Raw genomic sequence first — 27,839 nt, 5'->3', positions numbered from 1 at the left:
GGTCTGAGATACAATTCGAGCCCTCTTCAGCTCAGATATGCATCTCGAATCGCGTAGGAAAGAAGAAACGAAAGTGAGCTTAGAACCAAGAGAGGGTTCGACGCAAAGTCGACGCGTTCGGTCGAACGCGGTAGTAACCAAACTCGCTCTGGCTTCAACGAGAGGGCTAGGAGCTTCCCTTCAGTTAGTCCTGAGCCAGTAAGAAGGCAAGCACACCGATCAGCGCAACTTTCCCTCCCTCAGCATGCTGAGAACTCGATAGCTTTCGATTTTCTCGATCCGTCGAAGTCGAACGAGCGTATCTGCTCGTACAAGTTCGAGCTTCGCAACTACGCTAGTAGAGCTGTAGAGAAGAGCTCAAAGAGTGAAGATGGCTTGGGGAGGGAGAGAAGGGGGTCCCCCGTTCACGGGTTGGGGGAGGCTCGGCACCAAAATCTCGAAAACTTGGTTCAAAAAAGAAGCCGGCGAGCTCTCTTCCTCTCCTCTCTCCCTCACCTTCTCCCTCCCCTTCCCTTTTCCCGTTTCGACTCTTCAAGACTTCCAGGATCTCGTACGGGTTACTAGACCAACTCAGAATACTTTCTGAGTTGGTTTACTGTCTGTTCAGGCGTGAGGGGACGTTCTCGGTTCGAAAAGGTGCGTTTGAGCTCGTTCTACCTCTCTACGACCTTCCTGAGCCTCCTACGGCTCTCCCACACCTCCTACATACATGACGAGTCCCTTTATGGGCAGCTCTCTGGCACCTCTTGTCCTAGTCGATGTTCAGGTCCTTTCATTCTTCACAGAATGACTGGTTTAAGCCTCTACATCGATGATGCGCTCAAACATACGTTCTGATTCACCCCTCACCCCCCCCCCTCCCTCACCATCCCTTCCTTCTCCTATAGCCAACTATGTACTGACCTCCTCTCTCTCCTTCCCTTGCCTGCGACAGACTGCCCCATCGTTCAGACTCGGCAGCGAAGATCGTTGCCCTTCGATCTAGTGGACGACTAGACGACTTCGACTCCCCCTCGCCTCAGCTTCCGTTTCACCGTGTTTCCTATACCATGACTCCTCTTAACGAAAACCTTTTCGACCTGAAAGTTCTCGGCTCTCAACTTCTCTAAAATTTTCAGTCTAAGCATCTGCGAACCTCCTCCGCTCGTTCGACGAGTCCTGGCTTGTTGTGAACGACCGTTTCCTTTGAGCATTTCTGGCTACTACAGCGAACAGTCAAACGATATCTCAAAACGAGAAAGAGGGTCTGTAGACAGCTCTGAAAGACGTAGACGGTTGAGACCTGGACGAGAAACGAGGACGAAGACGACGAAGGACGTGACGGGCGCGTTCAAAAAGACGAAGGAGGTCCACGCCTCGCCACCGCAACACAGTATTTTTCGACGGAGACCTCTCGAAAAAATGGTTTCCACCTTCGAACGTACATGGAAACTTTTAGAATTGTAAACCCTAGAATATTGGGAGCAGGGAGGGAGAACGCGAAGGTCGAAGTCGCGATCGAACGAGCGTTCGAGTTCTCGCTTCGCTCGAACTACGCTAGTAGAGCTGTAGAGAAGAGCTCAAAGAGTGAAGATGGCTATGAGAGAGAAGGGGGTCCCCCGTTCACGGGTTGGGGGAAGCTCGGCATCAAAATCTCGAAAACTTGGTTCAAAAAAGAAGCTCTCTTCCTCCCCTCTCTCCCTCACCTTCTCCCTCCCCTTCCCTTTTCCCGTTTCGACTCTTCAAGACTTCCGGGGTCTCGTACGGGTTACTAGATCAACTCAGAATACTTTCTGAGTTGGTTTACTGTCTGTTCAGGCGTGAGGGGACGTTCTCGGTTCGAAAAGGTGCGTTTGATTTCGTTCTACCCTTCCTCCCTCCCTCCCAGGCCCTCCTGGACCTCTATATGCATGACGAGTCAGTATCTACTGCGCATATATGGCACCCCTAATTTTAGCCGTCTGTCAGGTCCTTTCATTCTTCACAGAATGGATGGTTAAAGCCTCTCAGACGCGGACCGTGGACGTTTCACACCAGAGTCGCTCGACCTTTTTCGTGCGTGATGTGCTTTCTTTAACTCGTTGATACACACCTATGGCGAAGAGTCGTTTCACGAAATGGTTAGATCGAATTGGAAGTGGCTTGGGAAGAAGAACGCCGTGGAGAAATCGAAAAGGGAAAGAGGAGGTCGAGGACGCGTTTTGAGCAACAGCTGGCCCACCGTCTCGACTCCAGGATCAATTTATGCGAGGCTACTCTAAATGGTAGAGTATATAAACCAGCACTCGATGGTAATTTGAAAGGAATGGTTTCGATCTTGCAAAATCAAGGGGGAAAATGGGGAAACGCATGGGCTGCGATGAGAAGCGCTCTCAGTGCGACCTGCCCCCCAAAAAATGGCAAAAAAACTTCTTCTCCAGGTGAAGCCGTGAAGCGAAGGCTTCTTTACAGCTTCGCTTTTAGCCGAGCAAGGTCGTCTAACTCGAGCATCTTCAAGGTCGAGCTCGGCTCTACTCCCTCCTCTTTCATCTTTCGCTACCCTCGTTTCTCTAGCTTACTTCGAGATACTCTCAGGCCGGCATGGCTATACGTTCGTTCAAATCCGATACCATCACGCAAGATAGAACTACATAGTGCCACAGGAAAGGAGGTTTCGACCGACGACGCGACGAGGGATTTGACGAACTGGAAAGATGGAGGAAGATCAGCGATCCTTTGGGGACGGTCCTATACGCGCTAGATAATCGATCACTAACCTTAGACCTATATCGTGACTTTATAACTCAATGTCTCGTCTCCTGAATCGCAAACCTCGAAGAGAATAGCGACGTCGGGCGGCGAACTGATCGAGCTGAAGGAAGAGCAACAAAAGTCAGCAGAGCGATACATGAAGAGGCGACTTCAGACGGACTGATCTGAATAGATCGCAACTCACCTCACGCTTCCAAGACCACGGAGAACTTCTTCTTGAGAGTGGAGGTGAGACCGACGGCAGCTTCGACCTCCTCCTTCTCTCCTTCTGAATGAACTACCAGAACCATCGATCCCTCCTCCATGAAGTGATATCCATGCCAGTAATATCCGTCTTGCAGGCTGGTAACGAGCTCCTCCGGCGTATAGCATGACTCGTCGAGGAGGGAAAGGACGTGGAAACGAAACTGGACCTGAGGGAAGACGGAGTACGGGAGGAAGGCCACCTCGCAGTTTTCCTCCCCGTAGTAGTCGAGAGGAGTGTACGGGATACAACCTATAAGGTCTACAGTCTCGATTCGGTTCCAAAAATAGAGGGAGGATCCCTCTTCCTCGTGAACACGAAGGACGCGTCCTCGATCTGTCGAGAGGTCGCGGCCGACCTCGTAATCCATTCTGTACTCGCAGCGACGAGGGTTGAGTGCGTGTAGAAAAAGTAGTTGGACTGGGCGGAGGTAGCGCTCTGGATGTATCTGAGGAAGCGAGATGACGAGGGAGTCGAGAGGGATGAGGGATGAGATCCGGTCGAAGGAGACATTGAGGACGTCCGAGGGGGGAGTAGGAGTGGAGAGGAAGTCGAGAGTGAGGGTTCTGAGGTTACTGAGGTCGAGGAAGGGGTTAATCCGAGACGAGACGGACTGTCAAAATAGAGAGGTTCAGCAGATGAAGGGAGGAGGGAAGAAGCAGGGAAGACGTCGAGCTCACCTTCTCCTCTTGCGTCCTCTTACCGAACATCTTCGAGATTTGGGAGAAGGATTCCAAGACGACGTCTCGATAGAGGTGGGGAGCTGTTGCGACCAAGAAGTCATACGAGACTCGTCCGAGAAGAGCGAGGGAAGGAGCGTCGGCGACCTCGAAGACGACCTGAAGGACATCCCAGGGCAAGGAGCGAGGAGCTCGTCCAGAGTGGAGCTAAAGGAAAACGGCGGGAACTATTGAGCTCGAGAAAGGACGGAGGGGAAAGGGCAGACCAGAGCTCACGTTTGGCATGTTTGAGGAGACCGTAGGAGGAAAGCAAAGCCTGAGACGAAGAGTTCGAGGGAAGGAAGGAGCCGGGAGGAGGAGGGATGAGGGTGTTCGTCAGTCCTCCTGTTTCTCCCCTACAGTCCATCGACCACAGATATATACCTGAGCTCACCCGTGAGAGATGTACGAGAGTCGTAGAGTCAATTTCGACACTACCCTAGATAAGGATGAAGTGGTTGGAGGGGAGAAGAAGGAGGGAGCCGAAAGCGGTCGAGCTCATTTCAGTTTCGACGTCGCTTCTTCCCCTCAACCTTCACTCACCAACTCTTTCTTTTTTCCGTCCCATCTTCGCTCTTCCGCCTCATCCCTCCAGGCTGTCTACGTCGCCATTAACCAGCTCGAAAATCGATCCAGAACTCACCGTCTCGACGTCTCGGATCCGCTCCTGAGCTTCCTCCTCCCCTCGATGGATTACACCAATCTCTCCTCCCTTATCTCCTCACCCTGGTCCCAAACCTCAGAATCCATACTCCTCGAACCCTTCACCTACCTCCTCTCCAACAAAGGGAAAGAGATCCGATCTCTCCTCATCGATGCTTTCAACATCTGGCTCGACGTCCCGAAGGAGGACCTCGAAGTTGTCCGGAAGGTCGTCGAGATGCTTCATACGGGAAGCTTGTTGATGGACGATGTCGAGGACAGTAGCCTGCTGAGAAGAGGATCTCCGGTAGCACATCTCATCTTCGGTGTACCTCAGGTGAGTCGAAGGGACGAGGGAGAGAATGCGACGTGGAAGGGAGGAGGAGATGTTGAGCTTGGTTTCTCGGGCTGATCGTGTCGCCTCTCTTCCTGTTTCCCATCTTTTCAAGACGATCAACACGTGAGTCTCCCACTGAATGGCCTATGCAATTCAAGCATAGAAGAGAGGAAGCTCTGAAGACGATGAAACGAAGCCAGGGAGTTCGAGCTCAGGAGAAGTGGCGCTGACTTTCCCCCCCTCGTCCTCCTCTTTGCTGCAGAGCCAACTACGTTTATTTCTTAGCCTACCAAGAGCTATTCAAACTTCGTCCAACTGTCTTTCAGTCCAACTCTCCGGCGGGAGCACTCGTCGCGAAGGACACCGAGCTAGATCGTCTCGTCACTGGTTCGTCTCGTTCTCGGACGCGTTCTTTCAAGCTCGATTCGGACCCACTGACTTTCTTCTTTTTGCTTTGAGTAGAGGAGATGCTTTCTTTACATCGTGGTCAAGGTCTCGAGCTCTTTTGGAGGGACAGTCTTGTTTGCCCGACGGAAGAGGAGTACGTTCGGATGGTTCTTGGAAGTGAGTCGCATCGCTCCTTTCCACTCAGTACTTCTTCTTGCCAGCCTTTCTGACCACTCCGTCTTATGTCTTGTCAATTTTAGAGACTGGAGGTCTTTTTAGGATGGGAATCAAGCTCATGATGGCCAAGTCAGCGTCGAACATGTTCGTCTCGTCCCGATTCTTCTCTCGCGCGTCTTTTGAGCTCACCGTCGTCTTTCTACTCCATTTTCAGTGACTTCGTCCCATTAGTCAACCTCATCAGTATCCTGTTCCAGATCAGAGACGACTACATGAACTTGCAGTCTTCTCAGGTTCGTTCTCCCCTCGTCCCATTCTCCTCTTCGACGCGACCTGAAACTGACTGTCCTTTCCTCTCCCTCTGGCGGTATCTCTCGATCGCACAGTACTCCAAGAACAAAGGTTTTGCCGAGGATCTCACAGAGGGAAAGTTTTCCTTCCCAGTTGTTCACTCGATCCACGCAAATCCAACGTCACGTCTGGTCATCAGTTCGTCCTCCCTTGCTCGTCGTCCTCTCTCTCCCGCCCCCCACTAACGTTTCTCGCTCCTTCCTTTTCTCACTCCAGACACTCTCCAAAAGAAAACATCTTCGCCCGCCCTCCTCTCCCATTGCGTCTCCTACCTTCGCGACGAAACCCATTCCTTCACCTACACTCGAGGTGTTCTCAAGACTCTCGGCGAGGAGGTTCGGAAGGAGGTGACCAGGCTGGAAGAGTTGATGAGAGAGGCTGGAGGTGATAGGGACTCGAGGGAGAACGTGTTGTTGGAGAAGGTGCTGAAGGCGTTGGGCGAGGTTCCGGAGGACGCTGGAGACGAGGGATTGGGGAAGGGAGAGTAGAGGAGACGAAAGAGGATTAACCTTGAACGGCCTTTGACGATTGTAATGATTCCGTGAAGAACCACTGGTTTAGCCAACGGACCTGACATATACTTCTTAGCGTGCTCCTCGTCATATCGTTTCAAGAAGGGGAGGGCGGTAAATCGAAGTTGGCCAGGACGCGTCGGCGGAGGGAAAAGAGAAACACACATCGGATCAACCAAAAAGAGAAGAAAGGGAAAGGCATAGAGGATTGAGGGCGTGAGGATCGTAAAAGAGTGTGGGTGCTAGGGTACATAAAAGTAGAGAAGGGGAGGAAGAAGCGGGAGAGGGAAGGAGGTGGGCGCGGGTGATGATGGTAGACTAGGTAGGAAGCTAAGAAAGTAAAGAAGAAGACAAGGAAGAGGAGTGAAAGCTAGAGATCGTTGAGTGGGCGTAAGCGGAAATATCAAAGAGACGAAAAGCGAAGAAACGAAACGACGACGAAGAACGAAAAGAGAAACGAGAACAAACGAACCGAGAACGAACGCAGAGACAAGGAGCGTGAGATCGAGCGGGTGAAGACCGAACGGAGTGTGACGGTTGATGACTTGATATAGCTGGAAAATAAGCAGCGAGAAAGAGAAGATCAAAGTCAGCAAAAGAAAAGGAAAGTCGCGTCGCGTCGAAGAAACGAGATTGCTCACTTCTCACTCCTTCAACTTCTTGAGAAGATCTTGGAACCCAACCGACTTCAACGCCCTCTGAGCTGGAGACATCTGAAGGTAGTCTTGGGGGTATCGGTAGACCTCGGAAGGATCGTACCACTTTCCTTCGACGGAGAGGGAGACGTCGCTGATGAAGTCCGAGAGGGCTGGGAACTCGACCTCCTCTCCAGCATCGAGAGCGACCTGATCATCGATGAGCCTGAGCACAGCCTAGAAAAAAAAGGAGCAGTAGAAGCAAGTCAGCTCCAGATATTGCGAGAGAGAAGCAGAAAAAACAAAGACCGACGCGCACTCACCTTCTCGAGCATCGTCGAAGGAGGAGGAGAAGATGCGACCTTGCCGAAGGCGAAGCAGGGGAAACAGCTGGGGACTCCGTTGATTCGAGTTGTGACGACGGTGTTCCTGTAGGGAAGAAGCTTCAGTCAGTCGGGGGGAGAAGAGGGCAGAACGGTCGAAGACGTACTTCTGGATCTCAGCGAACTTCTGGCACACTTCCGAGTTGACTCCGCAGGGAATGAATTGCAAGTTGGCAGGTTCAGCGGAGAGAACAGACTCCTGAAAAGAAGAAGAAGAAGACCGAGAGTGAGATGAAGCAAAAGAGGGAGCGAGGAGGGGAAGAACGAAAAGGTCGCACCAACTCAGGTCGAGAAACTCCAGCGTTCGAGGTGATCTCGACAACATTCCTGTTCTTGATGGCTTCCTCCTCCGGCGAAAGAACGTCGTGGAAGGCCTTGCAGTTCGTACACATGAAGTGGTAAAGACTGTGGCAGAGAGACTTGATCAGCAAAGAGAGGAGTAGAAAGGAGACGAACGAAGAGCTCACCATTTGGGATCGCCGACGACCGAGGAGTTTCCGAGGACAGGGAAAAAGCAACTGAAGCAGGGTGAGAAGGTTCCGAAAAGCTGTCGAGGGTGGTACTGAACTCGAGCTTGAAGGGCGAGGAAGTCAACGAATGAGAAGCCCATACTGAAAAGCGAGGAAGACGCGTCGAAGCGTCAGCCACCCAGTCGAGCGAAAAAAGAAAGAACGCTGAGGACTCACTCCTTGCAGAACTGTTGAAGCTTCGCATCATCAGGACAGTACATCACTCGTCGAGAGACGGTGTTTCCTCCCTCGTCGACGACCTTGTAGACGTCCTCCTCGTACGTCGAGAAGGCTCCGAGTTTCCCAGGACCGTACTCCTTGTCCTTCCTCGTCGGGTACCACTCGTCCTCGGCGTAGCAGTAGCGGCAGGTGTTGAGTGGATCGAACCATCTCTGTGGGGGCAAGATGGAAGAGAGTCAGCTCATTCGACCTGTCGAGCGAGATTGAAACGAGCTCACCCCGCAGCCTTGACCCTCGAAGATGGTCGAAACTCGTTGAACCTCGGCGACCAAAGCAGGGATGTCGTTTCCGAACGATCCATCGGGACCCCAGAGGTGAATGAAGTCGTCGTCGAGGCCTTCGAGAACCTTCTTGATCGTAGGGTGAGTCTTGTACGCGTCGCAGACCGACTCGTCGAAGTCCTTGAGTCCCTCGATCCCGAGCTAAGAAGACGAAGCGAAACCAAAAAGGATCAGCTCGAGTGATTTCTCGTCCTCAAGCAAGTAAACCCGAGTTAAGACGCACCTTCTGGTAGAAGGGCTTCAATCGAACAGCGTCGTGAAGTCCAAGAACTCCTCTCTTCTTCGTTGACGACTCCCCATCTCCTCCCAGGACGTTCCCACCTCGAGCTTCCGGTTCGGATATCCTCTCCCACATCTTGTCCTTAGCGGTCTCCCCGAAGAAGATCATCTTCGCTCCGAGGAGAGCAGAGAGAGCGAGAGCCTGGGTTCCGTCCTCGTGCTTGATGAAGAACGACGAAAGGAACTGCTCCGCTTCCTTCTTCTTGGGACCAGGCATGTCTGCGAGATCCTGATCCTGGACGAAGGTGAATCCGTTGGGCTGTCCGAGGAAGAGGTTGTAGAGGTCGAGCTTCGCCACTGACTTCTCGGAGTAGGGAGAGGCGTCGATGAGGGAAGAGTCGACCGAAGCGAGGTGGAAAGAGGGAGCTAGGAAGGTTCGAAGTTCGATGAGTGGGTCGTGGTTGAGCCTGGTTGGAAGAAGTAGAAGGGTCGTTGGATGGCAGAGGGTTGTCGGCCTTGAAAGAAGGAAGAGCAGGAGGAGGAAGAGAGGAGGAGGTCAGGTTTGGTTGCGTTCGAACAGGCTTCTTCTCGTTCGTCTGAAGATCGAAGTCGGCCTCGAACTCGAACGTCTTGCTCCCACCCTTCAGCGACTCCTCGAAGGCGACGGGGAAGCTATTCGGCTTGACTGCCATGCTGTTGGCGGATTTGGCCTTCTGGAAAGCTTTGAGGTGAGCCATGATTCCGTGGTAGGTAGACTCCTGAGCGAGAAAGAAGGGAAAGAAGGAGGGAGGTCAGTGATATATGATGAGCTCGGAGTCGTCCTCCTCTTTGATTCCTTCACCCCCTCTGCTTCCCCTCCCACCATCGTCTTCCACCCAAACTTCAGCTTCATATCCAGATCTGACTCCCCCAGAAACTTTCTTTCGTGCAATCGAGAAGTCGCTTCAGAACGAACGGAAGGGAGCGACTCACCATCCAAGGGTGAAGGTATCCCTCTTGTCGTTCGATGTTGACCGCTCTTCCGTTCTTGAGAGCTTCGATAGTTTCCGATCCCTTCTCGACGACGAGTTCGACGAACTCCTGGATCCCCCTGGTTCGCCCATCGGGGAAGAAGGTGAGGCTGAGGGCGAAGGGAAGGGAGTGAACGGCGACTCGAAGTTGGCCGAGAGAGAAGGAACGGAGAAGAGGTCGAAGAACGTTGACGACCTGAACGAGTTTGTAGAGCGAGTTTAGCTCCTGCCAGAGCTTGAGGAGAGCTGGGTTTTGCTGCTTTGCGTCCAACGTCATGGGAGAAAAGGGCGAGAAGTGGGAAGGGGAAGGGAGATGCAGTTGAGAGGGAAAGAAGGAGGTGGCGACTTCCCAGCGTTTTCTTTCAGGGCTCGAGTGTGTGTGAAAAAATTGGCTTCTTCATCGAGGGCTCAAGCAGAAATCTCTTCTTTCTAAGGCTAGGTTTCGATCAAAGTCACCTACCTTCAATCGGCTGAGTCGACGAACAAAGATGAGCTCTCACCGATTCGATAAGGGGACGCGTCGTGGAGGAAGAGAAAGCAGAAGGAAGAGAGACGTGAGAGCACGAGAAGAGAAACGTGTGAGCAAGACCAGAGCTGTTGGAAGCGAGATATCAAGAGTCGTAGTAGGCTGATATGCGGAAAGCTACGTTTTTTTTTGCAAGAAGAGGCCAAACGAATCAATCGAACGCGTCTCGTCCTCGTTCTCCTCCGCCTCATCGCCTCTTCCCTCCCGACCCTCCTGCTCCTCCCTCATTCCTCCCAGACATCAATGGAGAGGAGAGACGCTGCACTCGGTTTCGCCGTTCCCGAAATATCAACTCCAAGAGCCGATTTCAACCTCTGAGACTGGAGAATCAGAGAATCGTGTTGAATACATCCACGTCTGGGAGGCTTTAACGAATCCATTCCGTGAAGAATGAAAAGGACCTGATGCTTCGTCGACGTAGCGGTGCGCCGATGAGCTGGCCCCGAAGGGATCCACGAAGACATTTCGGACTGGAGGTCGACGCGTCGACTTTGTTCCCACCTCTTTCCTGCTCTCTCACGGCCCTCGCTACACTTCGAGTCTACCCCGTGATACGAAAAAATCATCAAAGACAAGTCCAAAGCTCCGAATGCTTCCTCTCTCAATCAACTCCTCCAAGTAACCTCAACCTCGTCCGTCCTGAACCTCTGCGTGATCGTCGAGTCCTCGAGCTTGGTTCGCTGACCCATTCGGTACTGCAGCAAACCGGCTTGAGCGATCATGATTCCGTTGTCGATGCAGAACCTGGTGGAAGCGACGTTCGAGGGGATGAGGGAGGGAGGGGAAAGAGAGAGTCAGCGGCGCGTCTCCTCGTTTTTTTCGTTCGACGTGTAAGAGATGAGTGAGAAGGACGACTCACCTCATATCAGTAGCGTAAAGCTTCCCACCTCGTTCCTCAGCCATGATCTTCATCATCTCTTGAAGACGGAGGTTGCCTGTCGTGTTCAAACCGAAAAAAAAAACAATGAACGCGTCAGTTCGGCTCGGTTCGTTCATCATCCTTCGTCCTCTCCCCTCCCTCTCTCAAAGTCCAACAGCCTTCCCTTCAGCTCCTCCTCTCCTTCCCATTGCCCTCCCTACCCTCAGACTCAAGTAAAAAAAAAAAAAGCCAAACTCACATCCAACCCCTCCAACAATCAACACCTCCCCTCCTCTCCCCTCCCCTTCCCCCTCCCCCTTCCCTCCCCCCACATGAGCCATCGCCCTCTCCGTAATCTCCACCAGCATCCCGAACACACACTCCTGCAGCGAGAAGCACAGATCGGCTGCTGTGAAGGTTCCCTCGGAGGGTTTGAGACCCCATCCGGACGCGTTCGAGGTCGAGTCCTCTGAGGGAGCGAGGGAGAGTTGATCGAGAGCTGCGGTTGCGGTGGGCAGGGGTAAAGGTGCGTTGAGGAGGTTTTGAGCTCCGGTAGAGGTTGGAGTTGATGGTGCGGTGGTGGGAGAGGTGGAGGGGAGGAAGTTGGGGAGGAGGGTGTAGGCTTCGACGGCTTTAAGGACGCCGGAGAGGGTGAGGTCCATGCCTTTGGTGGAGTAGGGTAAAGGGAGGAGTCGTTTACCACTGGGAAAGGAAGCCAAGGGACGGAGAAACGGAACGAGGAGGAAAGGTCAGCCAACTCGTCCTCGGATGAACGAACGCGTCCTCCTTCGACATTCTCCTCTCCTCTCCCTCCGTCCGTCCGTCCTCCGAAAGCGATTCAGAAAAAGTGAACTTTACCTCCTCGCCAACTTTTCAATATTCGCTCCAGGACTAGGATCGTTACTCAACCCTACCACCCTCGCGAACCGATCCAGACAGTTGCCGACGGCGATGTCGAGGGTTTCTCCAAAGATCCGATAGCGATGCTGGGAGTAAGCGATGACTTGGGTGTTTCCTCCTGAGACGTAGAGGACGATGGGGTTCTGGGAGGAGGTGATGAGACGGGCGATTTCGATATCTATCGGCGGAGAGAAAAGGAGGAGAGGAGAGGAGAGGGAGAGAGGTGAGCTCGGGAGTTTGGGCTGAGGGTGGCAGAGGAGGGCTGGAGGAACGTACGAGCTACACAGTGGTTGACTCCTATCAGAGGGATGTTGTGAAGTAGAGAGAGCGTTCGAGCGACCATCGAGAAGACGGAGAGAGGTCCTCCCATTCCAGGACCTACGAGAAACAAACCGAAAAGGGTCAGCTCGACTCTCTCTCTCTCTCCTTCCCTCCTCCTCCTTCGAAGCTCACCCTTCGTGTAAGCAATGACGTCCACGCTCTCCCACCCTACTCCAGCACCGACCATCGCATCCCTGATGACTCCTACAGCCCAGTCTCGATGATGCTTGGCTGTGTCGGTGGGTAGGAAGCCTTCCCCTGGAGGGGTGATGTAGGTGTGTCGAACGTTGGAGAGGACGGTGGTTTGGCCCGAGGGAGAATGAAGGATCACTCCGGCTCCGAGCTTGTTGGCAGATCCTTCGAGTCCGAGGCAGATGAGAGGTTTGGCTGAGATGAAGAAGGGAGGAAGAAGGGAGGTCAGCGAAGAGAGAAGGAGAGGTCGAGCGAGCTCGAGGAGGAGCTTGAACGAACGAGGCAGAGGAAGCGGGGAGACTCGTTTGGAACGACGTTTGGCCACCATCGGTGGAAGAGCTGTAGACGTGGGAAGATCTGAGTTGAGAAGAAGAAAGGAGAAATTTTCTCGTAGGTTCGATGCTGACTGTTTGAAGTCACCCACTCGAGCTTGAAACTTCGCCCTTTCGAGCTCGCCCTCCCTCCCTCCCTTCCTTCTTGTTTGCCTCCCAACGCCGACAACCCCTTTCGGAACTCCACAACTCAATCAGCTCAGGATGGCGGATCGTATAGCACCGGACTTCCATCAGGTCAACCTGGATATCGAGGGATTCATAAAGGGAGAGCTAGGGATCAAGCTCGATAAAGGTGAGCTTTCCCTTCCCTTCCCTTCCTCCACTTCCTTCTCTTGAGCTCGTACGGGACGACGAGAGGGGCAGATTTCCGAGCTCTATGCCCCTCAGGAGCATGCACACACTCGTATGCTAGGCTCAGTTTCATCGAGGATCTCTCCAGCTTCTCAAACGAGCTCGTTCTCATCCATCCTCCTCCTCGCTCGCTCGCTCGTCGAGCTCGCAATCTCCTTCCCTCCCCTCCCCTCCCTCGCTTTCCCCCCACCTCAAAACCAACATACTGACTCCACTCCTTCCTCTTCGCTTCTCTACAGACGATCAAATCTGCCGTCTAGCTCTCACTCCTTCCGGCTGCCCTTTAGGAGCTCAATCCTGTCCTCTTCGCCACACGACTCCTTCCCACCTCAACTTCATCCCTCCTCCACCGCAACCTCACCATCCGAGAGACAGAGAACGTCTCAACACCGTTTGTAAACATTGGCTCAGAGGGTTGTGTAAGAAGGTGAGTTCCTATATCGTTTTGCTTTCATCTCTTTTGCTCGAAGGAGCATAGCGAGTAGTGCGAGCTCACCCTCGACTCGAAGCTGACCCGACTCGTCTCGTCGTTGTTTTTTTGGTTTCGTTTCGTTCAGGGCGACCAATGCGAGTTCCTTCACGAGTACAACCTCCGTAAAATGCCCGAGTGCTACTGGTTGGGCAAGTACGGTTACTGTCCCGGAGGAGACGAGTGTTTGTACTACCACCCGAGGGAGAAGAAGAGGGTCTGCGAGGATTACAAGAGAGGGTTTTGCTGGTTAGGTACGTCTTTTTACTCCCTTTCCCTATGATTCGCTCTCGTCGCTTTGGTCTGTTTCTCGAAGAAGAGAAGACCAAAGAACGAGCTCGAGCTCGACCTTTCGAACCGACGCGCTCGCTGACCCTCCCTCTCTCTCCCTCCCTCTTTGCTCCCGCACAGGTCCCACCTGTCCCCGTTCGCACATCCCCCTCCAACTCTGCACCCTCTACGCCTCCGGTTTCTGTCCCTTCGGACCCTCCTGCACCTCCGGTCACCCCAAAGACGACCTCCCTCCTCTCTCCGCCTACCGACCCCCAACCCCTCCCTTGTCCGAAGCGCCTGGACCGCCGCCGCCGGGGTACGGGAGGTATTCCGAGTTCGATCCGAAGACGATCGGGACGCATACGTTTCAGAGGAAGTGGGAGGATCGAGGAGGTGGGGGTGGGCGAGGTGGGTTTGGTGGAGGAGGGAGGGGAGGAGGAGGAGGTGGGGGTGGTGGGGAGAGGGACAACAGCTCGGTGTTGTGCTTCAAGTGTAATCAGAAGGGTCATTATGCGTGAGTTGGGAACTACTGGTGCTTCTATCTTCCGTCGTTTCTCGAGGTCGTCGCTGACTTGTTCTCGTGTTTCTCCTTTCCCCGTCGCGTCTCTTCTTCGGCTTCCTTTCCTTCGTCCTCTCTTTCAGCAACAAGTTCGTCTCCTCTCTTTCCCTCCCTCCCACCTCGTTCCCCCACTACCCCTTTCGCTACTAACTAACTTGTCCCTTTCGCTTTCTCTTGTGTTTCACAGCTGCCCGAACGGAAACGTCCCAGGTCAACGAGGAGGTCCCAACTGATCGATCCTCCTCTCGTCCTTCACCTTCCCGCACATTTCTTCTTTTTCGTTCCCTCTCTCTCTCTCTCTCTCTCTCTCTCTCGTTTATCCACCCAGGCAGTCCCTCGTGTTGTAGTCTTCCAATGCATAATTGAAAATAAAGAACCGAAAAGCAAGGGAAGGAAGCAAGAAAGTAAGAAGGAGGGAACCGAAGAGATGCGATCAGAGAGAGAGAAAGAAACGACGCGAAAGAAAAAGAGAAAAAAAAGCTTAGAGCTTGAACTTGGTACCCGACTGGGAGATCGGAACGACGTCCCTCTTTCCCTTCTTGTCGAATTTTTTGGCGTCCTTGCCGATGATGGTGACCTGGGAAAAAGGAAAAGGAAGGGAAGGAAGGTCAGCGAAAAACCGAACGAGGGACGAACTTCCAAAGAACGCGTCTCCTTCTCCTCAAACCGAGCGAGATCGCACGAGAACCCAAAGAAAAGAAAAAAAGAAAAAAGAGACTGCACTCACTCCTCGTCCCTCCTTGACCAACCCCTTCAACGCCTCCTCCTTCGCTCCCTTCTCCCCCTTCGCTCCCTTCCTCCCGTTCTTAAACTTGTCAAACTTGTCCACCGCCCCTTCCAACCTGTCCCTCTGCTTCCTCTTGAACTTCTTCTCCTTCCCTCGCGCGACCCTCTTCTCGGTCGGCGTCATCTCGGATTTGGAACGGAGATCGGACGCGGACGGGGGTTGGAAGACTTCCTCGGGAGCGAGGAGGTGCGAGGCTCGTTGGGAAGGAGGGAGGGCGGTTTCGAGGGAGAGGGTGGCGAGGTTGGTGAGCGTTTGGATTTGGGCTTTGGGCTGTTTGGGGAGGGAGAGGGGAGAGAAAAAGAGAGAGGGGAAGGGGTGGTCAGAAGAGGTGAAAGGGGGAGAGAGAGGGAGAGACGCGTCGTTCGACGAGCCTAACTCGTCGAACCCGACTCCCCTCGAGAGACGGACGAGGAAGAGAAAGTAGTACGTACCTGTTTCGGCGTAAAGTTGGCGTTACTAAGCGAATCCAACTTGTAGCAAATCTCTCCCCACGTCTTCTCAATCTCCTCGTGCTCCTTCTTCAGCTTCCCGTCCCGGTCGTCGATGGGAGGTCCCGCTCCGCCAGAGACCTTGGAACTCGAAGCGGTGTACTCGTCCTCGTAGATCTGGGCGAGGGACTTGGTGGACTGCTGGTCCTGGAGCTCGAACACTCGGGAGGGGAGGAAAGGTTTGGCGTCGAGGGCTCGGCGACGGAGGACGTCGTTGAAGTCGTTCTTGAGGGGGATGACGAGAAGAGGGGGGGGGGGGGGGGGGTTGAGGGTCAGTTTTCAGTTTTGACGAGAAAAAAAAAGAGGAAGGGAGGGCTCGAAAGCCAAAGGACGGAACGCGTCTCAGCCCGCCCGACTCCGCTTCGTTAACTCACATCCAGAATCCTCTGCTTGATCTTGTCCTCCAACCCTTTCACCTTCTCCTCCGTCACCACGGGAACCTGCTTCCCGACGTTCTCGAACTCGAGGTCCTCCTCGAGGATGGCGTTGATGGGTCTCGACTTCGACCCAGCCTCTCCGGCGAGAGCCCAGGGCTTGACGCCGACGTTCTCGTCCTCGAGGGCTTTGATCTGCTGGGAGAGGAGAGCGAGTCGAGCGGCGTGGGTGGAGAGGGGAGCTGATGAGGTTTGGGACGGACGAAGAAAGATGGGAAGGAAGGAAGGGAAGGGGGAAGGAAAGAGAGAGAGGTCAGCGAGGAGTGGTTGGACGACGCGACGAGGACTTCATTCTCGAGGAACGAAAGAGAGATCGAACAAGGAGATATAAGAAGAAACGAAACACTCACCAGCATCATCCTCGTCCTCCTCCTCCTCAGCAAACAGATCTCCCTTCGCCCTACTGGTCACATCCGTTCCGTCCTCGTCGAGATCCAACAGATCGTCCTCCTCGTCCTCGAAATCGTCGTAATCTCCCTCGTTGAACTCCTCCTCGTCGTCTCCCTGATCCTCTCCCATCATATCGTCGTCGTCGTCCTCCATGTCGTCGAAGGAAGGCGTGGGAAGAGCCTTCGCTCTGCCTTTGCCCTTCGAGGACTTTTGGGACGAGCCAGGGACGGCGGCGGGCTTGTAGACTTTCGCTGGAGGAGCAAAGAAGTCGGAGTACTTGACCTCTGCGACGAGTGAACGAGAAAAGAAAGGTTCGTTCAGTTGGTTGGGTCGAGAAACGAAAAGGAAGATCGAAAGCGAAAACGAGAAATTCGAAACGAGACTCACCATCCGTCCCTCCCTCCCCATCGCCCTCCACGGACCTCCACATATCCACCTCCTTCTTCCCTCCCGAGTTCAACAGAGCTTCCATATCCTCCTCGTCGTCGTCTTCTTCGTCGTCGTCGTCGTCGTCGTTGTTGAGACCGAGTTTGCCGTCCGAGACTTCGAAGGCTTCGAGCTCCTCGGTTTCTCGGTTGAAGGCGTGCAGGGAGAAGAAGGGGTCGTCGAGGGTTGGGTGGGAGCTGAAGGGATAAGCAGGGGATAGGTTAGGGACGCGTGAGAAAAAGGAAATGGAAAAAAAAGGAGAGAGAAGGAGAGAGGGAAGGACGAGGGCTGAATGGAAGGAAGGAAAGCTCACCGTTTCGACGCAGAGGACGAGCCAGGTTGATCGAGATCTGTGACTCTCCTCTCGGTGTCGTCGTCTTCGTCTTCTTCCTCCTCCTCCTCTTCCTCCTCGTCGTCCATCATCTCCTCGTCGTCGTCGTCGTCGTCCTCGTCGTCGTCCTCCTCGTCCGCAAAGCTCACCCCTTCCTCCTCTTCCTCCTCCTCCTCTTCACTCTCACTCTCCCCACTATCCTCCAACTCATCCATCCCCTCGAAACTCAACTCCTCACTTCCCTCCTCACCATCACTCTCACTATCCTCCTTAGGACCCATCCCCCTCTGCTCCCTCTCCTCATTACTGATACTGCCCTCCTCCCTGTCCAACTCATCCAACACTCCCACCTCGTCCAACACCTCCACCATCTTCCCCGCCCGCATCTCAAGCTGCTCCCAGATCTGATCCACATCCATCCCGTCCGTGTACAGGCTCGTAAGCGGAGTCGGAGGGAAGTTGAGTCGGTCCAAGGCTTCGGCTGGAAGGGAGGAGAGGTCGGCAGGGAGGAGCGAGAGGAGGAGCGTTCGGATGTGTGGCAGGAGGGTCGATTCGGTGGAGAGCGCTGAAAGGAAATTTTGTATTCGAACGAGATAGAGAGTCAGTTAGGGGTCTGAACTTCTTCTAGAGAAAGAAAAAAAGAAGCAAACGAGGAAACGAGAGAAGCTCACCGAGATCAAAGACGTCCTTGAGAGCGAGCTCCGAAGCAGCCGCGAGGGAAGAATCTCCCGAAGGAGAAGCGAACCCGTGTGCGCTCGTGTCCAGTAAGGAAGTAAGGGTGGTGAAGGAAGTGGGAGCGGAGTCGAGGGTGGCCATCTCTGCCAAAGTGGAAAGAGAGAGAGGGGAGGGAGTTGGGAGAGAGAAGAAGGAAGGAAGGGACAGAGCTTCAGCTTTGAATTTTGTGCGCAGTTTTTTTTGGGGAGATGTCAGGGGTTTCCGGTAGAGAAGAAACGTTTGGTGAGAAGGAGAGGACGAGATGAGTTCTAGGGGTTCGCTGAAGAAATTTTGAGCGGAAAGGAGAAGAGCGAACGGGCGAGGGAAGGAGAGAAGAGGAGAAAACCGCGATGCGAGAGGGTCGTCGTCGTCGCCCCGAGAGCTTGTGGTTCGGTTCGGAAGAAACGATGGATGAACATAAGTAGTAAAGCGAGAGAGGGGGAAGTCCAAAAGGTGAGAGAGGTAGATAAAGGTGGAACAGGGCATTAAGCGAACGAGCGGAACAAAAGCAAAGAAAAGCGAAAGAACGAGGGACGACGGACGACGGAACGGAAAAGCAAAACACGAGCGAAGCAGCACCAGCATCAGTGAATCTAATTCCAAACAGCGCAAAACGGAAGACAAACAGGTCAGCTCTCCTTTGTACCCCGTCAAGAGCACGAACCAAACGGAGAAAGGGAACGGAGGAGAGAGAGAGGGAGGTGAAACGTTGCAACGAACAAAAAGTCTACCTCACCTTCTTCAACCTCTCGACGTTGGTCAAGATCTTGATGTCCAAGTTCTCAGCCTTGTCGTTGATCCTCGTTAGTCGATCGTTGTGGCTCTGAATCTCAGATCTGCTCGCACCAACCCCGAACAAAAAGCGAAATCCGTCAGCTCTCGACGCGTCTCTCTCTCTCTCTCCTCGTTCAGTCGTCTCGGACACTCACCCAGCCGCCACCGCGAGCGCCTTCAACCTCCTCGTCACGTCCAACGTCTCCTCCAGATTATCATCCAGCTCGTCCTCGAGCTCATCGTCCGACGCTCCTCCTTCGAACTGGTACTTCGCTCGAGCCTCCTTGCGAGCAGCCATGGCTCCGGCGACGGGTCCTCGTTGGGTCGAGCCGCCTAGACTTCGGTTGTTGAGTCGCTGAGAGAAACGAAAGGAACGATCTTAGTCAGTGAGAGGATGAAAGAGAGTGAGTGGTGCGAGGAGGAGACGAGTTGTCCACGAACCTGCTGAGTCTGTTGAACGTCCAGCCGAGCCTTGGATCGTTCCGCCGTTTCGTCGATGTGTCGATCGGTGATTCGACGTTCGTTCTCCAGTCGTTTGCGCTCCTGCACAATCCAAAAACGAAAAAAAAGAGTCAGTCTCGGGAGAGGAGGGCGGAAGAGATGGAGTGCACAGAGACCCGACCTTGTTGAAAGTCACGACGGGAATGAAGATGGATCGGTTGAGCTTGTTGAGCTCCTTCGTCTTGTCGTCCGCTCGAGAGGAGGCAGCTTTGGCGAGATCGAGGTGTCGTTCGGTGGAAGCGATTCGCTCTGTTCAGACCCGAGTACAAGAACGAATTGGAAGATGTCAGTGAGAAGGAGAAGGAGCGAGCGAGGAGGTTGAAGGGAGGGAGGGAAGGAGGAGGGAGAGTCGCCGAACCTGATTGATCTCCCAGCTTGGAGAGAGTTCCTCGAGCGGTCTCCTCAGCTTCTCGAGCGATTCTCAGAGCGTTCCTGTGATATGCAAAGAAGAGTCAGGTCAGCTCAAGACGGAAGAAAGGTCGGAGGACGGTTGCTGCTAGCAGAGAGGGGAGGGAGGAAGCGGGAGGGACGAGAGCGAGCGAGGGTTGCCAGCAACGAAGCTTGCTCCCTGCGACACTCAGACCCTCCTCTATAGAAAGGTGAAGGTCTTCACTTCCTATCTTGACCATCCAGGGATGTTCTAGAAAGTCAAAACCTCGTTCCTTCGAGAAAGGAAGCGCACTGCCTCTCGCCCTCGACCTCGTTCCTCGCTGCCTTCCCTCCCCCTCTCACTCTAGTCTTACGACTTACCTAGTGCTCCCCAAACTCTCCTGCTTAACTCCTCTAATATCCCTTTTGATACTCTCCACATCCTCGTCCTCCTGCTCCTGCTGCTGCTCTCCTCCTCCAGCTTCCTCTCCCTCTCTGTCTCCGTACACCCTCCTGCCCACCTCCCTCGGGATGGCCTCAGGGTTGTAGCCCGCGAAGAGAGCCGCTCTCGCTGGATCCGACTCTACTCGAGTAGCAGGGTTGGATTGGGATCTTGAAGCGTAAGGATCCGAGGAGGAGTAGGAAGGAGCGATGGAAGCGGAGTCGTTGTTGGATCGATGGCGAGACGAGTAAGGGTCGTCCGCGGGAGGAGGAGTGTAGTGGTGGTCGGTCGAGCCTCCGAAGAGTTGAGCTCGTTGCTGGTTGGGAGTGAGGGTGGGAGGAGGAGGAGGAGGGATTTTGTCTTTGCGTTTGAAGAAGGACATTTGTTAAGGCTTGTAGAAAGAAGGAGAGAGGGAGAGAGGGAGTGAGAGTTTGGAGGGGACTCGGGACTTCGTTTCACCTCCAACGTCAACAACCACCTCTTTCGCCATGGCAACGTCTCTTACGGATTCTTTTAGAGAGCTGTGTGCTCAGTCTGCCTCTTCTCTCTCTCAGCCTGCACCGACTCAACGGAAACGGAAATCAAGATCGAACAGGACAGCTCAACCAACAGCTTCGACCTCCTCCTCCTCCTCTCCTCCCTCGTCATCTCCTTCTCCTTCTCCTCAAGATCAGGACGACGACTCTGATCCTTTCCTCTCAGAAGCTTACAAGATCGTACGTTCGATTCTTCCTCCCGCTCTCCTGTGAGCGCATATACTCACCTTCTCGTCTTCTCTTCCCTGCAGCACCACCACATCTCGGCTCTCCTCGTTCAGCTCCAATCGATCCGTCGACAGTACCTCTCCATCTCCTCCCCTGCACCTCCTGGAGCCAAAGGGAAAGCCAAAGAACGAGGTTTCACAGAGAAGGAGAGGGACGAGGTGGATCTTCAGGCTAAGATCTTGTTGAAGAGGTGTTTGGAGAGGGTTCTCGCGTTGGAAAGGGAGGAGGAGGAAGGAGGAGGAGGCAAGGGGAGGAAGAACAAGGGTGAGTTCGAGCTTTTTCTTCTTGGGGTTTGTCTTGTTTTGGAGTTGGGAAGGAGGAAGGAGTGTATGCTGGTGGAGAAGAGCATACATGCACTGGCGTTGCTCTTCGTCTGCTGTGGTGTCCGAGACGACGACAGAGACCCATCTCTCGAGCTCACCTTCCCTCGCTCTTCCTCCTCCCAGCTCCCACCCAACCCCCAACCTCCCAACGACTCCTCTCCCTCCTCCTCCCTCCCACCCTCACCTCCTCCCTCCACCTCCCTTTCACCACCTCGTTCTCCTCCTCCTCCCAAGCGACCCTCCTCCTCAAAGCCCATCACGCCTCCATCCTCTTCCACCTCCATCGCTCTCTCTCCCACGCAGGCTCCGTCTTCTCCTCCCTCCAAGAAGAACGCATTCGACGCTCAACGGAAGCGAGCAACAGGACCCTGGGAGCGGGATTGGGGAGCTTGTTGAGCTCGTCGGGGACGGGAGCGGCTAGTGGGACGAACAGATGGGGAGTGGGAGGAGCGGGGAGTGGAAGGACGTTGGTCGTTCCGAAGGCACCTGTTTGGAAGCCCGAGTTGGATGAGGATGGGAATAGAGAAGGCGGGTTGAGTGAAGGGGATGTGCAGATGTTTGAGAAGGAGAATTCGGAGTTGTTGAGGGGTTACGATGAGCATTTGGATCAGGTGAGTCTCGTCGTTTCGTTTCTTCGCGTCGCTTCGTTCTTCCTTCCTTCCTTCCTTCCTTCCTTCTTTTCTCTTTCGCCCTGGCCACGCTCACGTCGACCGTACATGGCGATACATCTATTTACTCTTGATCTCCCTTCCCTTTTCTCCGTCCAACCACTTCGCGTCGTTTCTTTCCGTCTTCAAAGAACGCTAACTCCTGCTCGTCCCTCTCCCCACGCCTTCCCTTCCCTCCCTCCGACAGATAACCAAAACCACCCAAACCCTCACCCAAATCTCGACCCTCCAATCCCTCCTCTCCCAATCCCTCCTCACCCAATCCGAAACCTCCTCCCGCCTCCTCCTCGAAGCAGGCCAGGGAGTCTCGGACGTCCGAGCAGGGAACAAGCAGCTGGAGAAGGCGAAGGAACGAGGGGGAAGTGGGAGACTGATGGTGCTGGTGTTTTTGATCGGGGCGGGGGTGGCGTTGCTGTTTTTGGATTGGATGAGTTAGGGTGGGGGAAGGAAGGAGGGAAGGGAGAGAGGGAGAGGGAGAGGGAGTGAGAGAAAGGAGGCGAGGACAGGGATGGGATGGCAGATTGATGACGGATGTGAATGTGTTTTGTTGGAGCTGTGGTTTGGTTTGAAAGTGAGTTGAGATGTGAGAAGCGGGGAGAGGGAAAGAGGTTTGAAGAGCAGGTGGGAAACGACGACGACGACGCGTCTGAGAGATTTCCCTTCCTTCCTGTTTGACATTGACGGAGGACGAAGACGAACGACCGCGCAGGTCAGGTAGAATAGAGTGTCGTTCTTACCAACTGACTGAAACGCAGAAGAGGAAAGGTTGGGATCTGAGGAAGTGAAGGGAAGGCGAGGAAGAGGGAGAGGACGCGACGGGACGATCTCCTTTCGGACGCAGTTGGACGTGTCTCTCCGCTCAAACGCTCAGGAGGAACGAACAGGAGGTCGAACAGACTTCGAAGGGCGGAGTTGGTCACGTCGGGTAAGCCGTTCTAGCCGAGCTCCTAAAAATGAAGTCAGCCCGCACTCGACTCTCATTTTCGTGCCTCTTCTCCTTCTCGCCACCAACCGCCATGCTCCCTCTTCCCCACTCTCGCCCTTCTTCTTCCTCTGAATCCGAGTCTGCATCCGTCGATCTCACCCCTCCTACTCCTCAGCAACTCGGCGTCAGCTTCAGGCTAGACAGCGAGGGGTTTAAGCAGCTGCAGTCCGATCTCTTGAACCCAAGAGGCGAGTGCATCGTCTTCGAAGCGTCTCAGAATCACTTGGCCGACGTGAGTCCTCTCTCTTCTCGTTCCGAGATATCCATGGTAAACCAGGACCTAACATCACTCATCTCCTCAGTGGAACTCTGTAGCCGGCCTGTCAACAAAGAGTCGGGAGGAAGGGCTTCGCTTTTGGGTGAGCTCACACTTTCTTCTCCTGTTCCGTCCGAACTCTGACTCCTCCATCACTCGTTTTAGGCCGAATTCGCGAACGAATACCTTCCTAACCTCGTCTTCCTACACAACACTGCGTGCTGGGCATCACCACGATTCCCTCTACTCCGAGTTGTTGCGCAACGTCGTCGAGCTCCCCCAGTACGGTCGCTGGATTCGAGACCCCGAAGGAGGCAAGAAAACCATCGAGTCCTTGTTCAAACCCTACTTGGGTTTAACTCCCGACTCGTTCGTGTATCACGAGACCAAAGTTGTGAGCGGGAACATTCTTTCGTTCGAAGCAGCTTGCTCTCAACTACCAGCGCTCTTCGATCCTTTTCCTCGTCGCCGAAGAACTCTGATACCGACCCACTCTTTTTGTCTTGCATCCTAAATAAAATCAGGACCCATCTCAGCAGGCGAGAAGCTTCCAAACCAACACCACGATCCTGTGCCTCTCGATCTGCCACCTTCCTCCCTCCACCACCCTTGCCGACGTGTGCCAGCAGCGCGACTCGAAACAAGGAACGATAGTTCTCCTGCGATTATCCGCTCTCCTCATCGAAACGAAGAACATCATCAATCTCCATCCCGAAAAGGTCAACAACATCGGTTTGGCCAGCGAAGATTACTTGGAGAACCTCGTCGTGAGGATGAGACCCTTTCTCCTCGGGAAGGCAACCGCTGGATCCGTCTCAGGGAGCACTAAGATGGTTTGGTGGGAGTGTTCGGCTTTTATTGATGGGTATGTGAAAGGTAATCACGTTTTTCCTGAGGACTGGATGCTCATGTGTGGGAGGGTGAGTTCGCTCGACGCGTCCGCTCTTCTTCTCCTTCACTCTTTAACTTTGACTGATCAGCATTTCGTTGCCTCCCCTTTCGTATAGTGCAAATCGGTTCGCTACCGCTCGACAGGTGAGTCCTTTGGGTACTGAGAACAGTGCGAGAAGAGAAGGGAGGACGAGAACGATTCGCTCGACGCGTCGAACGGAAACCGACGAAACTGACCTTTTCTTTTCCTCGCTGCTCGGTTCATAACTACAAAGTCCACCAGCAGCTACACTGGAAAGAACACAAGATTGTCTGCTTCTCTCCGAAGTGGTGAATCGATCTGGACGTCCCGATGGAAGGGTGAGTCGTCCTTCTTCGGTTTGTTGGACGCGTTGTACTGATCGTCTCCCTCTTTTGAACCTGTTCCTCTAGACAAGAGCTCTCAAGCTCAAGCCCACTCTTCATTTAACAAATATCATGGTCTCTCCGTTTTCAAATCCGCCTGCGTGCGCAAAACTTGAGTGTTTGATCGAGTGAGACGTCGCGACCTTCGACTCTGTCCTCTTCCCCGGGTAAAGCACATCAAAATCAAAAGGAAAGAAAGCTAGGCATAAACCGATCCAAGTTCAAGTCCAAAACCCGACCCGACGACCACGACTCGACGCGACGCGCCCTTCACCTCCTCCCACTCGAAACATCGCTCCTTCCGATCGTTCGAGGATCTCGAGACGCGTTGTTGGCGTAGTTACTGAAGGGTTCCGACGAATGAGAATCGCTGGGAAAGGAAGAGGAGAAGGAAGAGGAGAAGGAGGAAGAACGTCAGCTTGGGCTTCGAACAGAGAAGGCGGGACGCGTCGAAGACGAACCTCGTTGATTCCTGAGGAACTGAAGAGGACGATCCGTACTGCTGTGAGTTAAGACCGTAGGAGGAGGAAAGATTGGTATCGGTTCGAAGGGATGGAGCGTAGGTGGAGGTCGAAGTGGTGAAGGTGCCGTTCGACGAGGTTGAGGAGAGTAAGGCGAGGAGGGATTGGGCTGCTGGTTGAGAGGGACTGCGAGTGATTTCGGTCAGCCAGTATAGAATCGAGCGACGAAGAATTGTTTGCTTACTTGAGAGATTGAACGAGAGATAGTCTGAGGAAATAGAAGAGGAGTTGATTGTTCAGTCGAGGTCTCGGCGTCGAAGAATCGAAAGAAGACGACGAGTGACTCACAGACTGGAAGGATTCGCATGCAGAGCAGCAGTCAGAGTCGAGAGAGTATCCAACGAAGCTGTCGACGGAGAGAAGAGGACGCCGGATGTCGAAGGACCAGAGACGTTCGAGGACGGATCTTCTCTCGTTGGCGAGACTTGATGATTGTAGGCGGACCGTCCTGCAACTTCCATAGACGAGGGTCGATATGAGTCGTATCGAGTGGACCTGGCCTGGTCGTATCGGAAGGAAGGAGGCGGAGGTCCAGGTGCAGGGAGGGGAAGAGACAAGGCGGACGACGAGAGAGCTCGATGATCGGGGATGATCAGCAGTGATTTGTTTCGGATCATCGTTCCTGAGTGAGGAGAAAAAAAAAAAAAAAAAAACGAGCGTCAGTTTCTCGTCGTGAAAGGAAAGGTTTTCGAAGAGGGGAGAAGCCCACCGTTCAACGCTTTCATCGCTTGTTCAGCATCCTCCGCTCGCTCGAACTCGATGAATCCGAAGCCTTGGCTGTAACCTGATCGATCGGTCATGATCTCGACGCTGATAATAAGAGATTTTGATGGGAGATGAGCTTCGAAAAAGAGTGAGGCGACGAGAAGAAGGACGAGAGAGGATGAACCTGTTGACGCGTCCGAACGGCTGGATGAGCTTTCGAAGGTCGTCCTCCTTGACGAGATGGTCGAAGTTCTGCGACAAAAAAAAAGAGCAAGGGACGCTTCAGTCAGAGGCTCTGAGGTCAGGGCAAAGGAAGGAAGCGAGACGAACCCTGAACTTGAGCGCTCGAGGGAAGCGCGTCGAGGTCGAAGGTTCGGGTCTTCTGCTGGTCGCTGGAAGCACCGGAGGGTACGAGGCGAGTCTGTTAAGAACAGAGAAGAAAGCGAAATCAGTGGGATCGTTAATGAGCAGGCGCAGATGGGTTGAAGAAGAACGAACCTCGAAATCAGCTCTTGAGGAGAGACCCTCCCTTCAAACGACGGCCTTGACCTGCACGAACGGGAAGCCAGTCAGCTCAGCAGTCTTCCCTCGAGCACGAGCGTGGAAGACCAGGTAAAAATATGACTTGTGAACTCACGGAAGAGAAGCGGAGCCGGACGCTGGAGGAGGTCTCTCGATCTTTGCTCCTCCCAACTCGAACCACTCGCCGCCCGACGTCTTTCCATGCTGAACGAAGACGGGTTCCTCGATCCTAGACTGATGGACCTTCGAAGGAACGGCAGGAGGTGACGACTCGAGCTCGAAATCGGACTCCTCTTGCTGCTGTTGCCCTTTGACGACGGGAGGAAGAGAGGATTCCCTTCTGCAAGAACGAGACGCGTCGATCAGCTCTTCTTCTCCCACTTCCCCATCTCCGCCTTCTCGGTGAACGGAAGGACTCACGTTCTACTCTTCTTCTTATCTCTCTTCCTCTCAGGCTTCTTCTCATCCCTCCTTGTAGCCCCAACGTCAACCTCCTGCTCCCGTTCTTCCTCCTTCGGTTTCGAAGAAGACGACGCGACCGGTTTCGAAGGCGAGGACGACGACGAGAGTTGACCGACGAGTCTCTTGAATTTGGAGTAGGTCGATTCCATGGTTCGATCAGGGAAGGAGTGTTGGAGGTGCTGGGAGAGAAGTGGAAGTCGAAGGTCAGCTCGAGAACCGCAAGAAAAGGCGGACCTACTCACCTTCTCCGAGTACTCCCTCATTGTCGTCAAAGATCGATCCTTGGCGACGTACTTCTCAGCCCATCGAAGAACCTTCGCCTCGTCAGGTTTGTTCCAGTGGTGACGAGGGGCGATGGTGGATTTGCTGGAGGAGGGAAGGAAGAGGAACAAGAAGGTGGCAGGTCAGCTCTCTCTCCCTCCCTCCCTCCTTTCCCTGATGCAGAACCAGCCAAACAGCGCCGAACGGAGCGACGAAGAAGACGAACGAGTGAACTCACGTAGGAGTAGACTCCAAACTCATCGGACTGTCCACCTTCTCCACCTTCGTCCTCTCCCACCCCTTGCCCCTCCCACCTCCTCCTCCTCCTCCTCGTCCCGCTCCACCTCCCTCCCTCTTCGAAGCTCTCCAAGTCTTCTTCCCGAGATGCTTCCTCTTCCTCTCAGATCGATCCTCCTCGTCTTCACTATCGTCCTCCTCCTCTCTTGTGCTCGTCCTTTTCCTCTTGTTCGATCCGAGGAGTCGGTCGAGCTCGTCCTCGTCCTTAATTCCAGGCAGGAGAAAGTCTCGTTTTCGTCGATCTCGTCGGAGCTTGACATGGTCTTCGGGAGCGGGGACTGAGGAGGTGGTAGGGAGGAAGGGATGGGGATGGATGCTTGAGAAGAAAGAGAAGAATGAAAAAAGGTCAGCTAGGAAGCGGAGGGAGGGAGGGTGGAGCTCTCGAGCTGTCGAGAAAGAGAGAGAGACTCACATCTGCTGAGGCGGTGGTTGCTGAGGGCATCGCTGCTCGTCTTCGATGTCTGAAGAGCAGGCCTCATCGGGTCCGGAGTCGCTGTGGGAGGGTGGAAGGAGGATGGAGAAGGAGGGAAAGGGAAGAGAAGAGGTCAGGAGGAGAGACGGGATGCACGAGCAGCGATGCGAGAGAAAGAGAGCGTACCTGAAGTCTTCACGAGTCTGGTAGGTCTGCATAGAAAAGGAGACGAGAATGAGAATGTGAAGAAGGTCGACGTTGAGGTCAAAAAAGAAGGGAAGGGAGGAACTCGAAGACAGGGTGGCGTTGACAGGGGTGAGCGAGGCGCGACGCGATTGCTTTTTCTAACAAGCCCTCAAAAGGAAAACTCCAGTGCCAATGGATGAAGTAGATAAGTAAAGTCGATATACATCAGCTCTGAGGAGACGCTACTAGATGCCGAGGGGAGTTCAAGACGACGAGTTCAAGTCGTTGTGAGCTCGACTCTCCTCCCTCGTTCCTTCATCTCTCCTTTGAATCAGCTTCTTCAGCGAGCCAAATTCCTCTGGCC

General features: G+C 54.0%; 12 protein-coding genes across 12 annotated transcripts; 5 read left to right on the top strand and 7 right to left on the bottom strand.

The window, feature by feature from the left end:
• Nucleotides 1-2,589: 2,589 nt before the first annotated feature.
• BDY24DRAFT_390146 (uncharacterized protein) lies at nt 2,590-4,153 on the bottom strand. The gene is made up of 5 exons (XM_076640613.1): nt 3,931-4,153; nt 3,655-3,861; nt 2,915-3,587; nt 2,736-2,830; nt 2,590-2,664 (listed from the first exon to the last, which is right to left on the bottom strand). The coding sequence occupies exons 1-3, from the start codon at nt 3,937-3,939 to the stop codon at nt 2,916-2,918; spliced, it is 888 nt and encodes a 295-aa protein (XP_076496590.1). The 5' UTR covers nt 3,940-4,153; the 3' UTR covers nt 2,590-2,664; nt 2,736-2,830; nt 2,915.
• A 66-nt stretch (nt 4,154-4,219) lies between these two features.
• Nucleotides 4,220-6,238, top strand: BTS1 (farnesyltranstransferase). The gene is made up of 8 exons (XM_076640612.1): nt 4,220-4,672; nt 4,785-4,795; nt 4,935-5,059; nt 5,135-5,236; nt 5,320-5,380; nt 5,451-5,529; nt 5,623-5,725; nt 5,804-6,238. The coding sequence occupies exons 1-8, from the start codon at nt 4,382-4,384 to the stop codon at nt 6,073-6,075; spliced, it is 1,044 nt and encodes a 347-aa protein (XP_076496589.1). The 5' UTR covers nt 4,220-4,381; the 3' UTR covers nt 6,076-6,238.
• An 8-nt stretch (nt 6,239-6,246) lies between these two features.
• Nucleotides 6,247-8,107, bottom strand: BDY24DRAFT_390138 (uncharacterized protein). The gene is made up of 7 exons (XM_076640611.1): nt 7,804-8,107; nt 7,585-7,728; nt 7,396-7,522; nt 7,225-7,316; nt 7,058-7,163; nt 6,741-6,971; nt 6,247-6,653 (listed from the first exon to the last, which is right to left on the bottom strand). Exons 1-6 carry the CDS (start codon nt 7,845-7,847, stop codon nt 6,744-6,746), a joined length of 741 nt encoding a protein of 246 aa, XP_076496588.1. The 5' UTR covers nt 7,848-8,107; the 3' UTR covers nt 6,247-6,653; nt 6,741-6,743.
• Nucleotides 8,108-8,260: 153 nt separating this feature from the next.
• Nucleotides 8,261-9,848, bottom strand: BDY24DRAFT_390132 (uncharacterized protein). The gene is made up of 3 exons (XM_076640610.1): nt 9,339-9,848; nt 8,994-9,124; nt 8,261-8,881 (listed from the first exon to the last, which is right to left on the bottom strand). The coding sequence occupies exons 1-3, from the start codon at nt 9,651-9,653 to the stop codon at nt 8,341-8,343; spliced, it is 987 nt and encodes a 328-aa protein (XP_076496587.1). The 5' UTR covers nt 9,654-9,848; the 3' UTR covers nt 8,261-8,340.
• Nucleotides 9,849-10,011: 163 nt separating this feature from the next.
• On the bottom strand, nt 10,012-12,645 carry KAE1 (tRNA N6-adenosine threonylcarbamoyltransferase). Its single transcript, XM_076642830.1, has 5 exons — nt 11,938-12,645; nt 11,620-11,839; nt 11,021-11,463; nt 10,762-10,837; nt 10,012-10,646 (listed from the first exon to the last, which is right to left on the bottom strand). The coding sequence occupies exons 1-5, from the start codon at nt 12,500-12,502 to the stop codon at nt 10,508-10,510; spliced, it is 1,443 nt and encodes a 480-aa protein (XP_076496586.1). The 5' UTR covers nt 12,503-12,645; the 3' UTR covers nt 10,012-10,507.
• Nucleotides 12,646-12,710: 65 nt separating this feature from the next.
• Nucleotides 12,711-14,394, top strand: BDY24DRAFT_340768 (uncharacterized protein; the record flags this gene model as incomplete). Its single annotated transcript, XM_076637414.1, has 6 exons — nt 12,711-12,801; nt 13,100-13,287; nt 13,418-13,583; nt 13,741-13,966; nt 14,033-14,116; nt 14,349-14,394. 6 exons carry the CDS (start codon nt 12,711-12,713, stop codon nt 14,392-14,394), a joined length of 801 nt encoding a protein of 266 aa, XP_076496585.1.
• Nucleotides 14,395-14,472: 78 nt separating this feature from the next.
• On the bottom strand, nt 14,473-17,833 carry BDY24DRAFT_409750 (U3 small nucleolar ribonucleoprotein complex, subunit Mpp10; the record flags this gene model as incomplete). Its single annotated transcript, XM_076642829.1, has 8 exons — nt 14,473-14,738; nt 14,889-15,218; nt 15,380-15,661; nt 15,811-16,052; nt 16,221-16,544; nt 16,648-16,883; nt 17,000-17,582; nt 17,689-17,833. 8 exons carry the CDS (start codon nt 17,831-17,833, stop codon nt 14,643-14,645), a joined length of 2,238 nt encoding a protein of 745 aa, XP_076496584.1. The 3' UTR covers nt 14,473-14,642.
• Nucleotides 17,834-18,458: 625 nt separating this feature from the next.
• On the bottom strand, nt 18,459-20,199 carry BDY24DRAFT_407053 (uncharacterized protein; the record flags this gene model as incomplete). Its single annotated transcript, XM_076642734.1, has 6 exons — nt 18,459-18,567; nt 18,661-18,860; nt 18,947-19,048; nt 19,128-19,255; nt 19,365-19,438; nt 19,757-20,199. The coding sequence occupies 6 exons, from the start codon at nt 20,197-20,199 to the stop codon at nt 18,459-18,461; spliced, it is 1,056 nt and encodes a 351-aa protein (XP_076496583.1).
• On the top strand, nt 19,971-22,267 carry UFE1 (Ufe1p). The gene is made up of 4 exons (XM_076645062.1): nt 19,971-20,533; nt 20,605-20,845; nt 21,028-21,515; nt 21,760-22,267. Exons 1-4 carry the CDS (start codon nt 20,306-20,308, stop codon nt 22,006-22,008), a joined length of 1,206 nt encoding a protein of 401 aa, XP_076496582.1. The 5' UTR covers nt 19,971-20,305; the 3' UTR covers nt 22,009-22,267.
• BDY24DRAFT_68987 (uncharacterized protein) lies at nt 22,268-23,681 on the top strand. The gene is made up of 4 exons (XM_076645063.1): nt 22,268-22,789; nt 22,860-22,916; nt 22,979-23,204; nt 23,338-23,681. Exons 1-4 carry the CDS (start codon nt 22,526-22,528, stop codon nt 23,640-23,642), a joined length of 852 nt encoding a protein of 283 aa, XP_076496581.1. The 5' UTR covers nt 22,268-22,525; the 3' UTR covers nt 23,643-23,681.
• A 777-nt stretch (nt 23,682-24,458) lies between these two features.
• On the bottom strand, nt 24,459-25,443 carry BDY24DRAFT_390104 (RNA recognition motif domain-containing protein). The gene is made up of 2 exons (XM_076640609.1): nt 25,340-25,443; nt 24,459-25,252 (listed from the first exon to the last, which is right to left on the bottom strand). Exons 1-2 carry the CDS (start codon nt 25,428-25,430, stop codon nt 24,915-24,917), a joined length of 429 nt encoding a protein of 142 aa, XP_076496580.1. The 5' UTR covers nt 25,431-25,443; the 3' UTR covers nt 24,459-24,914.
• BDY24DRAFT_68730 (uncharacterized protein) lies at nt 25,260-26,019 on the top strand. The gene has a single exon (XM_076645061.1). It carries the CDS (start codon nt 25,460-25,462, stop codon nt 25,949-25,951), a length of 492 nt encoding a protein of 163 aa, XP_076496579.1. The 5' UTR covers nt 25,260-25,459; the 3' UTR covers nt 25,952-26,019.
• Nucleotides 26,020-27,839: the final 1,820 nt, after the last annotated feature.

Source organism: Mrakia frigida, assembly GCF_051309035.1.
Source record: "Mrakia frigida strain ATCC 22029 unplaced genomic scaffold BDY24scaffold_16, whole genome shotgun sequence".
Taxonomy (NCBI): domain Eukaryota; kingdom Fungi; phylum Basidiomycota; class Tremellomycetes; order Cystofilobasidiales; family Mrakiaceae; genus Mrakia; species Mrakia frigida.
The sequence above is the reverse complement of the archived record's forward strand: the minus strand, read 5'-3'. Positions and strand labels throughout refer to the sequence as shown.